At 40.7% G+C, this 12437-nt stretch overlaps 1 protein-coding gene across 4 annotated transcripts in view; it reads left to right on the forward strand.

Annotated features, from left to right (window-relative positions):
- ASXL2 (ASXL transcriptional regulator 2) overlaps window positions 1-12023 on the forward strand; it is a 133267-nt gene extending 121244 nt beyond the window's left edge. For all 4 annotated transcript variants that reach the window (XM_053891078.1, XM_053891080.1, XM_053891079.1 and 1 more), the window contains one exon: window positions 1186-12023. In XM_053891078.1, the coding sequence (XP_053747053.1) occupies window positions 1186-3660 (2475 nt within the window). In that variant the 3' untranslated portion in view covers window positions 3661-12023. The remainder of the gene's footprint in view (window positions 1-1185) is intronic.
- Window positions 12024-12437: the final 414 nt, after the last annotated feature.

Genomic DNA, 12437 nt, shown 5'->3' on the forward strand with positions numbered 1-12437 from the left:
GCCCTACACAGGGCTCGAACTCACAAACTGTAAGATCATGACCTGAGCTGAAGTCGGATGCTTAACCAACTGAGCCACCCAAGCGCCCCTCTTCATGACTTTATAATTTTAAGATTTATACACTTACAAATCTCACCCTGTTAAAAAAATTTTTTGAGACTTTTCTACAATGCATGCTTTGCCAGAGAGTGTGATTTTTATGAAAATCACTTTTACTATTCTTACAGTACCGTGGCTTGATTCTTTTTTTTTTTTTTTAAATTAAATGCCCTAGAACATCTGTAATAGTTATTTGTTCCTTTAAACTCTAGCAGCTACTAGGAGGGGCCAGACTTTGATGCATTCTAATGAACTCTGATAGCTTCTGAAGTATAGTTTCAAATATGAGTCAGATTCCTTTCAGATACAATATTTCATGATATGAAAATCAGTGGTTTCAAACCTGATAAAAGCATTTTTCCCTAGGGTTCTAATTTGTAAATTTTAGGATAAGACTCAGAGCGCATATAGTTTTAAAAAGCTCCCCAAGTAAGTTTAAAAAGCTCCCCAAGTAAGTATTAAGCCAGCCAGGGAGGAGAATGACTATAGCAAACATATATATTATGTGCATCCTTCCTCATGGGATGGGCAGAGTGGGGTGCGTCTGTGGATTACACACTGTCTCTGTCTTCCAGTGCTATCTAGAAGCCTCTGTCATTGAGATAATTCAGCCTATATTCTTAAGTGTGCATGGGTGTATGTGTGTAGAGCAGAAGAGAGCAAGAATTTTTCCTTGGACCTTGGAAGGAGAGCTAGGAAGACAAAGACAGTGGTATGCTTCTCACACACACACTTTTGAAAGCGCAAATACCGTAGAGAGGTCTGTATCGTAAATAATAAGCAGTTGTGAGTAGTGATGCCATTAGGAGGGAGTTGTGTTGGGAAAAGAGGTATGGGGATTTGGGGTGGACAGGATGTCGGGGGAGGAGAGACTTTGGCACCACTCTAAGAGGTGGAAGGATCCTGGAGACGAAATCGTGTTGCTGTCTCCGCAGTCTGGTCTCTTGGCCATGGACCTGCCACCATTGCCACTGGTGTTGTGCAGTGTTTACCCTACTGGGAAAATTCAAGTGTTGATGAAGTTCTGTTACTCTTGTAAGTGAAAACTAAGCTCTGGCGTTTTCTTTTTCTCCCTCCTTCTTTCAGATCCCTGTCTCCAGAATCTCCCCCATGCCTTTTCCTACATCGCAGGTCTCTCCCAGGGCTCGTTTTCCAGTCTCCATCACTAGTCCTAACAGAACAGGAGCCAGAACTCTTGCAGACATCAAAGCAAAAGCCCAGCTGGTCAAAGCACAGAGGGCAGCAGCCGCCGCCGCCGCCGCCGCTGCCGCCGCCGCCTCGGTTGGAGGGACCATTCCAGGACCTGGCCCGGGGGGTGGACAAGGTCCAGGAGAGGGTGGTGAAAGGAAGCCTGCTAGAGGAGGGAGTCCAGACTCAGACAGAGCCCGTGAACCCGGAAAGGGCCCCGCACTGGAATTGGCAGGAACTGGAAGCAGGGGAGGTACGAGAGAGCTTTTACCCTGTGTTCCAGAGACTCAGCCCCAGTCTGAGACCAAGACCCCAGACCAGGCTCAGCCTCATAGTGTCTCTGGAGCACAACTACAGCAAACCCCCTCAGTGCCTCCAACACCTGCCATCAGTGGAGCACGCACAAGTGTCCCATCACCAGCCCACACTCACGCACCCCCACCAGCTGTAGGGAAACTGAGTAATGAAAAACTGAATCCCACCAGGGCAACAGCCACAGTGGCCTCTCATACCCACCCACAAGGGCCCAACGATTGCAGACAGGAGAAAGCGCCTTCTGCTCCGACAGATTCTGCTCTCCTCTCTGGTGCCTCGCCTGTTTGTTTTGCAGCTGACGGCACAGTTGAGCCCAGAGTAGGTTCTAGTAAGAATATACCAGACCCTTCAGCCTCAGCAGAGACAACTGCTAGTACGTCAGTGGATATGACTCCCTCTCCTTTAACATCTTTATTAACAGCAGCCACTTTAGAAAAGCTTCCTGTACCCCAGGTCAGTGTGACTGTAGCACCTACCGGATCAGCTCCGTCCTCGAGCACTTTGCCAGTAGCTTCTAGCCTTAAAACTCCAGGAACTTCTTCAAATATGAATGGACCCATTTCAAGGCCAAGCTCTAGTATCCCTGCGAATAATCCTTTGGTCACTCAGCTGCTTCAGGGCAAAGATGTTCCCATGGAGCAAATTCTGCCCAAACCTCTCACCAAAGTTGAAATGAAAACTGTTCCACTGACCACAAGAGAGGAGCCGGGGGTGGGAGCCCTCACAGGCACCAACGCAACAGAGATCAGCAGAGAGGAAGTTAGTGAGAGGCAGTCTCGCCCAGCTCTACAGCCGCTGGGTAAAACCTTGCAAAATAAGCAGCTCCCCCAGGTTCCAAGATCCCTCCAGCTCTTGACAGGTAAGGATCTGAGGGACTCTAGCATTGACACACACCAATACCAGGAAGGACTAAGTAAAGCCACTCAAGATCAGATCCTTCAGACTCTCATCCAGAGGGTTCGGAGGCAGAATGTTCTCCCGTTTGTGCAGCCCTCCCAGTTCAGCTTCACTCACTCAGGTTTCCAGTTAGAGGATATCTCTACAAGCCAGAGGTTCATGTTGGGTTTTGCTGGCAGAAGGACATCAAAGCCTGCAATGGCAGGTCACTACTTACTTAACATTTCCACCTATGGCCGGGGTTCAGAGAGCTTTAGGAGGACCCATTCTGTAAACCCTGAAGACCGTTTTTGTCTAAGTAGCCCCACTGAGGCCTTGAAAGTGGGATATACAGACTGTAAAAATGCAACAGGAGATAGTAGCAGCGGCAAAGAAGAAGATACTGATGAGGAAAGTACTGGTGATGAGCAAGAACCCATCATGGTGAAGGAGGAGCCCCAGGCTTCCCAGGGTTCTGGCAAGTGTGAAGCAAGTTCAGGACCCCACAGTAGAGAGACCCCATCCACCAATGATTGTTTAGCAAAAAAGAATGTGAAGGCGGAGACACCAGTGCATGAGCAAACCACTTTAAGCAAGGAGAATTACCTGTTCCCTAGAGGCCAAACATTTGATGAAAAAACCCTAGCCCGAGATTTTATTCAGGCAGCACAGAAACAAATAGCTCATGCAGTGAGAGGGAAGACGATGCGTAGCAGCCCTGAGCTTTTCAGTTCTTCTGCTCTCCCTCTGACTGCAGACAGTCCCACCCATCAGCCTCTCCTCCTTCCACCACTGCAAACCCCAAAGCTATATGGAAGCCCCACACAGATTGGGCCAAGCTACAGAGGCATGATCAATGTCTCCACCTCGTCTGACATGGACCCTAACTCTGCTGTACCGGGGATGCCTGACTGTAGCCAAGTATCTAGCAACGTAGGTGATGTCATGTCCTTTTCAGTGACTGTCACCACTATCCCTGCTAGCCAAGCTATGAATCCCAGCAGCCATGGCCAGACCATTCCTGTTCAGGCCTTTCCTGAAGAGAACAGCATAGAGGACACACCTTCGAAATGTTACTGCCGATTGAAAGCCATGATCATGTGCAAGGGGTGTGGAGCGTTCTGCCACGATGATTGCATCGGCCCCTCTAAACTTTGTGTCTCCTGCCTTGTCGTTCGGTAACGAGACTAGAAAGAGAACATGCTGTAAAGGAGGCAGGAAGGGAAGGGTTGACGAGATGTGTTTTTTGCATCCTTTGGGAATCACAGAAATAAATAAGGAGGTTTCAGTTGTCTTGAGAGACAAATGTTACTTAATCAGGAATACAGAGTGCAGATCTTACATTTTAGAGGAAGAGCACCTTGTATAGTAAGTCTAGGTCAAGCAAGACTTTGTGAATTTGTGACAAGTTTGCACTTACAAAATCATGTAAATATGTCACATTTTGTTTTAACGTTTTTCCAGCTGTTTAGGTAATGATGTATTACTTTAAATTCAGATTTATGTTCTGCTTCATGTGACTCTGAGAAAACTTTAATGCCATGCATGGTTACAGGAAGCTGTCTCTCTTCTGTCCTTTCCTAAGTGGCCAGGAAAAGGAAGGAGTTGAAGGGATGGTCTGGAGAAATGACCATTCAAGCTGATTATGTCATGACAGTCTGACTGCAGGCTTTACATGGATTATTCAGCCTTTGCAGAATCTGGAGTCAGGGTTTGCTCAGTCCCTTTCTCTTAGACAGGAAGAACCTTCTTAAGTTCAAATTTTTGATAAGATGTTAATTTCACAGGTAGTATCTCAGACTCCAAAAGCTCTTGACCTGGTTCTTGGCTTCCACAAACCCGTGCTGTTGCCAAGCTCTCTGCTTGCAGTTTGTGGATCCCTGCCCTCAAGTCCCACTACCCTGCCCTGAGACTGTGAATGTGGCCCATAAAGGAGATGCCTCTCCGGGCCCCTGCTGTTACTGTCGCCTGTGCAGGGCAGCAGTTCCGGCAATAACATCCAAGTACTTTGTCAGTCGTGGAGCTTACAAACAGGTAGGAAATACTAGGACAAAAGTAACATGTAATATTAATGATGGGGTGATTTGAACTATGTGTTTTGTTGGGCAAAGGAGTAAAAGTGCAGAAATTGTTAAACTGAACATACAGAACTTTGGAAAACGGTTTTAACACTAGAAACAAGGTAGTCTTTCTTTTCCTCTTCTTGCCCAGCCCGTTCCCTGATGTTCTGTAGTCCTGCTGTCGCTGCAGGAAGAAAAGCCCTTGGCTGTCACATTTGCCCGTTCTGTTAAGCCTGTTTGGACCTCCCAGGCATCTGAGGAGTATGGAAGAACCTTGTTCTATATGACCCTGAACACAGTGTGCACGCATACAGTAAAAGTTAGACACTTTTCCTGTTTGAGAAAACCTGTCCTCTATTTGGATTACTGGTATCTATGCACTAGAGATTTCTAATGTAAAGGGGCCTCAGTAAATGGCTAAGGGAACATCTAGAAAGGAGAAATTAGCTTCACAGTTTTGTTATTTGTTTTTGTTGACTTTTTTTGTTTCCTTTTTTATTCTTTTAAATCTTGTCTCTAATGACTGAAGAGTTTTTGAGTACATATATTTAGGTCATGGTTAAAGAACATTAGAATAAATCTACAGTTTATCAGAATTTGGTATCGAAGAATTGGGTGTTGTCAATGTGCATCTTTTGCATATTGATTTTAAGTTTCCTAATTTCAAGTGTATAAAGTAAAAATATTATTGCAACCTAGTACACTTGTGGTTGTACTTAGTATTCAGGATGTGATATTTACCATACGCAGAACAGTGTAAACTTATTAAGTCACATTCCAGATTAGGAGAAAGTAGACAGTAACACTCTTCCCCATTCTGTTACCCATTCCCCTCCTTGCCCCATAATATACATGCTTGTAATACTTTTGAACCCCGTAAGAAACTTACTGCTACACTATTCTTCAGTTTTTGTTTTTGTTAATTTTTTGCGACCCAAGGCAAATATAAGATTAATATCTGTGTTCCAGTTTCAGCTGAGACAATAGGATGCCCTCCTAACTTCCCGTTTTCTTCATGGCTTAAAAATATGAAGGCTGCAAGGATACAGGGGTAAGGATTAAGTTCTCCAGCCAAGATCCAGTAGGAAACAGAAACCATGCTTCTGTTCCCCAGACTGTCAGTACCCTGGACAGTCCAAGGGAGGGAGTTCAAAGCACCTATTGCTGGGTTAGACTCCCCATACTTAGCTTCTTCACTCGCCGTGTCCGTGCCAGGACCGAAGGCGGTCTGTGCGCTGGAAGTGCCTGAGTGATTCAGAACGGACCCCATGCTGAACGTTAATTACCAGTTTGGATTGATCAACGTGAGTTTTCTTCTTTGCGCCTTTGCTGTCATAGAAAGTCTCTCTTCCATGGTTCTCCTAATCTGAGGTTGGACAGACTAACCAGGAAAGGAGGAAAAGTATCAGGGATTTTCAAGTCCACTTGGAGAGCAGACCGTATTGTGCCTCTTCATCTTGACCAGGCTCTTGCAGATAGGCCCTAAGCATTATGATTCCCCAGATTCTCCTAACAAATTATACTCAGCTAATGAGATATTTGCATTTACAAATGTCCCTAAAACAGAATTTGTCGTCTACGTACACTGTCTCAATCTTGACAGAATGAGAGAATAGATTCTCTTGGGTTGGTAGTAAATTAAATACAATCCATTTGTCAGTTCGTTTCAAAACAGTGGTTTCAGGTAGAAAGTCATTTTAAGAGCTGAACAGAAAAGCAAGAGCAACAATCCAACCGTATTACAATCTGACTCTTTTGAAAATGAAGCAGGAGGAACAAGAAAGATCTGTGTGTTGTTAAGAGCATGGGACTCCAGTACCTTTAAAGCAGTTTTTATCTTAGGTTTTCAGAGTTGCTTTACCGTTCAGTTCAATCTGAAAGGTTGTGGATAAGTGCTAAGCTTATTTTTGTGGTATGTAGTTGCACTATTTCCAGTGACTAGTCAGGCATTGTGCCTGATGCTTATACCTCCAGGGTATGCTTCTCAGCCTTCAGATACCTTCCTTGGTAGGTCACCTTGGGGAGAGAGCATTAACAATAATCATCTCAGTCTTACTTAATGAATGTTCTGAGTTGTCTATTAGAGAAGGCTCCCTGAATCTTAAAAAAAATTTCCATGAAAATTCTCCAGCCTATTAAACAAAATAAAGCCAAATAACCTGGAGTGTTTGCCCTACTATTCCTTAAACCCTGTGCTCAAGATACTGAAACTATATGTGATGTCCCATGTAACATTTCTAAGAATAAGATCTGGCAAATGGGACGTTTTTCTTGGGGTAGGGGAAGCATACTAGCATGGGCTGGGAAGGCACCCAGATGTATGTGTTTTAGGAATTCTCTCAGATTTAAATAAATAGCCAAAGGAAGACCTCGTTGCCTTCTGGGTGAAGGTGTAAATTCACATGTATTAATGACTTGACAGTGACCATCCTAATTGCTTATTAATTGCCTTTCTCTACCTTAGAGTCCTTAAAGAACTGTTCGGTGAAATGATTTGTTATAATGAGGGGGTCTTCTCTGGTCAATACACCACTATTTATTTCTAGAACTCACTGTCCGTGAGCAGCGCCAGGGTTTTCTCTGTGACCTAGAGGTTTCACTTTCACAGCAAGGAGGGAAAAGTTCCCATTGCATTACAACAACGTGCTAAGTAAAAAAACTTGGCCAGTGGTAGCTTTCAGCTCAATTTGTAGAATAGTCCAAAGAGACTCTGAGAAACATGATGATAGGCAGGGATCTTTCCTGCCATGTTTCAGTACCTACATACCTATTGAAAGGGAACAATAGGTGAAACATTTCCTAAAGTTGAAGTAAGAGCTTCATAGATTCTTGGTTACTTTATTTTTTTTAATGCTTTACATTTGATACAACTATTAAAGATCAATTTTAAAAATAGCTTTCCAGTAATATATTTTAAGTAATATATATTTTAATATCTATGTAAAAAGTGACAGTGGAAGACTTTGAATTTCTCATATATGGTATGTTTAATGTAGGACCTCACTGTTAAGGCACAAATTATTACAAAGGAAGTTACTCTAAAGACACTCAGATTATTTCCGAGAAATGCAATAAGGGGAATAGTTTTGAAGTTTATTTTTTATTTTAAAAGAAAATCAACTTATTTACCACAAGCTATTTTTTTTCCTTCTGGCTTATAAGGTTTGTACAGACTGGTTTGGTAAATGCTAAACTTTTGTGTCTTTTGCCTTTTTAAAGGAATTGTTAACATTGGAATTGAGGGTATGTACAGAGAAGTTGGTGTCAACACCATTTAAAAAGTCATATTTTTTCACAAATATAGAAAAATCATTTTACATAAGAATTTTAAGTATTTGCAATAAATATATGTATATAGATTGTATGTATTCATATATTCTTATTTTTCATTTTATTATTAAGTAAAAGATAATTAAAGTGAAAATAAAAACCTTGGAGTTTTTGGTGAATCTTGAGGTCTGACATCCATCTGAGAGCGGTGTGGGTAAGGGCCCTCAGCTGTTGCCTTATATTATCATTGGAAGATTACCACAGATTGTATAGAGGAGTGAAATGAGGAATTTGGTGATAAACATATCAGGGTAGCATATTTCTCTCAGAATTCTAGTAAAAATGTTAAATTCACCTTATCTGTCTGTCTCTGTTTTCACCCTTGAACTGTTCTGTCTCTTAACCACCTGGTGTTCCTGGGAACGTTCAAAACAGACAAACACAAAAACATGGCGTGCCCACTGTTTGCTTCTATAACAAAGAACGGTAAGAAAATATCTCAGGGGGAAAATAGGTTTTTCTTTCTCAACAGTGGTTAATGATTCATTAGCAAACATTTGCTGCCATCACCTTACAAGCAGTAGGACTACGTGAAGAAATAATCTCGTGAAGGTAATTGAAAACTTTTTTTCAGTTTCCCAGTTCTTCTCTAAGAAGTGAATTTCCTAAGCAGTTCTGTATCCTTCCTGATTTATCTGGAGAGGGAGTTTCCTAACCAGTTTTAGGTCCTTGCTGGTTGATCTTGAGAGCTAGAAGAGCTAGGAGAACTTGGGTTTTGAATTGCCCAGTGTCGGGAAGGGCAATTATGCAAATACAGAATGAGCCAAATATTAGGAGAGCTTAACTGCCCATGGTGCCATACCTACAGATAGTCTGCAATCCTGTTCAAGAGAATTTTGTGGTTGCAAATACTTGGTTTTAGGATACGATTGAAGGAGCAAAATGATACCTAGATAGTCTTTGGAAATAAAGGAATCTAGCCCATTCTTTAAAAATGAATAATTTATAGATTTATATTTTGGAAATTAATAAGGATATGTAGAATGCTTTTTAAAAGACAGCCTTATTATTTTTCAAAAATTGACATTTCAAACATTGGTGTTGCACAAAGACATTGAATATCGTTTACCCATCCAAGGGAACAGCACTGTAAATCTTTGCTGAAAATGCGCTTTTTTCTAAAGGAAATTTCTGAAGTCTCAGGGAATATCTGCATCCTCATAATTCCCATATAATAAATAGGAGTGAAGGTGAGATATTAAATGTGTTTACACCAGCCCATTATGGCCTTTTACAAAGCCATCCCCCCATTTCCAGTAGATATAATTATTTAAATGGGCCTCCTACCTCACCGAAAGTAACATTCATATTCAGGTAATGACATAGGAGCCTAAATGTATAGTTGATCTGCAGTTGAGTGAGAAAGCAATATACCAGAACACAACTTCAGCTTGAATCCCCAACTGTCCTTTATTTACATCACAACCTTAGAAAGCTGTGTTCATTGCTTTTGACACTACTTGACCATAAAGTGGTCTTAAATAAGATTTTGCATACTGTTTCTAGCTGTTTTTGTGTACAGATCATGTTACTCATTCACATATTTCTTGGAGCTCCTACTATGTGCTAAGCACTACTGAAGTTCAGGTTATACAAGGGTAAACAAAAGCAGCCATGTAAATTGCAAAAGGTCTTCCTAAAGTAGTAGTAGCCATACAGCATGTGTCTAGTTAAGGGCTCAAGGAGTAAATATGTGCTACATATTTCCCAAGACATAATGGAAATTTAAGTGTAAATGAATTACAGAGGTGAAGCGTTTGAGGCACTGAGCAAAACACAGTGGCGAGACATGAAGAAAGAGAAGAAAGGCATTGTCCCTAGGTGAAATAACAGTGTGGAAGTGAAGAGCCATGTTAATAAAATTTACATTTTCTGAAAATAATCATTGGAAAATGTAGAATTCTTAATAGAAACGTCAAGAAATTTCTTAGTAACATCTTAGTTGAAGAGAGAATCCCTTTCAATTAATTCTGCTCAGTGCATCAGGAAAGATGCTATCTGTTATTCTCAGCTAACCCTTTCTAATAACAATTAGATAAATAATGCAGCCTTCCTGTCACTGATGTTAAAACACAAAGGAAGCTAAAGGGAATTAAAACTAAATCTTGATTTTCGTCTTGTAGTCTGGTGAGAAGGAAATGTATCCCTTTATTTTATATTGTTAAAAATATAAACATAAGTTGTATCCGTGCTTTTTCTCCAAAGTGGATAAAATTAGTGTTTTAAAGTTTTTTATTATAATATTGTAGAACTGGCTTTCCCCTCCGCACCCCCATCTCTAAGTCACAGAACTTGAGTTATAAGAAACTTCAGCAGGATTCTAGACCTAAAATTTTTAGCGGCCCAAATTCCCAATTCTTCCTTTGAGACTGTCTGGTGTTTAAAAAAAAAAAAAAAAATTAAAGGATAAATCATTGTGTTTTGTTAGTGCTTATTCTTGAAATTTCCTTACCATTTATCTTTAACCTGAATTGTTGGATTTGCAACTCAAATTCTGTATGCCAAAATAATCCAGATTCACCTTTCGGTCAAGAAGGTATTTGGTGTATTCCACTGTGAAATGTCTCAGCTTTGTCCAAGAAGCAGGAGGGTGGGTATCCTATATTTTCACAGTATTTGGTGACCTTAAACAAAAGATTTGGTTTCTTTTATAGAGACTTTATAAACTAAAGAATTTCTATACCTCCATGGAGCTTTCAGTCTTAACCTATAAAGGGCATCCTTGGAAAGACTTCCTTAAACTGGGAGGAGGGACTGAGCCTTGAATGGAGAGCCAGAGACGATCAGCTGGGCAGATGGGCTGTGGCCACATAGTGGACTCTCCTGAAGAATAACTTCCAACTCAATGCCCCTGGTTCTCCAAACTCAAAGAGGCTAAAGGGAAATAAAAAACCTGATTGCCATCGTGACCGCAAAACCCAGAGAATGCCTAGGGGAGAAGAAAGATAAACCCAAGATTGGGTTTAAAATAGGTTTAAAGTAAAGTAAACTTGGGGTTATTCTTAACTTTTTTACAAAATAATTTTTTTTTGTTTTTAAGGTTTTGGCTTCACATAATGTTACATTGCCATGATTGGAACATGGCATTTGATTCGAGACATTTTGTAGGCTAAGTAATGGTTTTCTATTGAATCCTCTAGTGGCAACTTTTGCTACTGATCAGGATTTAGGTCTGTACACCTGTCAGATGACACAGATGTTGCTCATAAACACTATTAAGCCAACTTGAGTCAACATTGAATTTCACTAACTTTAATCATGGATCCTCTTTTTAAGTAGTTAAAATTCAGATTAGTCCAATAAGAAAGCAATGCATTAAATGATATCAAAATATTTGAAGATACTTTAGAACTATTTTGCACACAGCCTATTTCCTTTCTATGGAAAGTGTGGTACAAAAAAATGTTACTTTCTTGGGTCAGTTCTTTCTAAGAGTCAGTGTCTGATGTTTTCAGATACCTAGAGCTTGGACATGATGGAGTTGGACTTTGAACCCCAAGTAAGCAATTCTCATTTTAGGCAATTTCAGGCAATAGCAATTTGAAGACTCTGGTGACCCCAGCTGAACCTATATGTAATCACTTACCGCAAACTTTAAATTAATGAAACTCTTCCAGAGTCTCATATTTTGGTTTCCTCTTTGTTGCATAAGGAGATAGATACTGGGCTGGGAAAGACCTGACAATTTGCTCTTTGATAATAAACTACTGATTGAAGGCCAAGTTCTTACTGAATTCACAAAATATGTAGAATCCATGAGTACATGACAAATGAAACTCTAGAAATTAAAAACTTTTAGCTGTAAGTGCTATGACCTACTTTTTAAAAAAACCCATCTTAGTTCTGTGATTGCATCACACCTTAAGACTTTCACCAGCACCAAGAGAAATCCGAATGGAAGAAATGACCTTCTGTTGGTCTTGTTCACTTTAAAACTTTGTGCACATAGGCCTTAGCACTTTGACAGATAAAACTCTGCCTTTTAGCTCCCTCTCACTATTGTCTTTATTCCTCTCACTTTTAGACTGTTCCTTTTATTGGTTGTATAAAACTACCTTCTTCAGAATTGAATGTATAATGTTTCTGCACATGGGCAAATTGTATTTTATCTTAACGACTCATTTAAGTTGAATAAAGGCATACAGTTTTACTTTAGCGACTGTGCCTTTTCTTTTCCAAAAAACCCCAATACCATGTTGAATGACTCACATGTTGCTCCTTTTCCTGCACCTGATTGCGCAATTTTCCCTGGATGCTGGCTAATTTGGGGAACTACAGAAAGTGCCAGTCTCCAGGCAACACTTGAAGGGTGTTAAAGAACTGAACATGAGCCAGAAAGAATGTGTGGTGCATTTCAAAAATAAAAAGGAAACCTGTACTACAAAGCCACAGTAATCAAATAGTGTGGAAATACCTTGAAGACAGACATACAGACCAATGAAGTAGAATAGAGAGCCCAGAAATAAACCGTTACATATATGATGGAGTGATTTTTGACAAGACCAGTCAATGAAAAAAGGGCAGTCTTCTCTATAAATATTTTTGGGAAACTTGATACCTACATGCAAG

The sequence above is a fragment of the Panthera pardus genome, unplaced genomic scaffold (assembly GCF_024362965.1).
Source record: "Panthera pardus isolate Hobbes unplaced genomic scaffold, ASM2436296v1 HiC_scaffold_26, whole genome shotgun sequence".
Taxonomy (NCBI): Eukaryota; Metazoa; Chordata; class Mammalia; order Carnivora; family Felidae; genus Panthera; species Panthera pardus.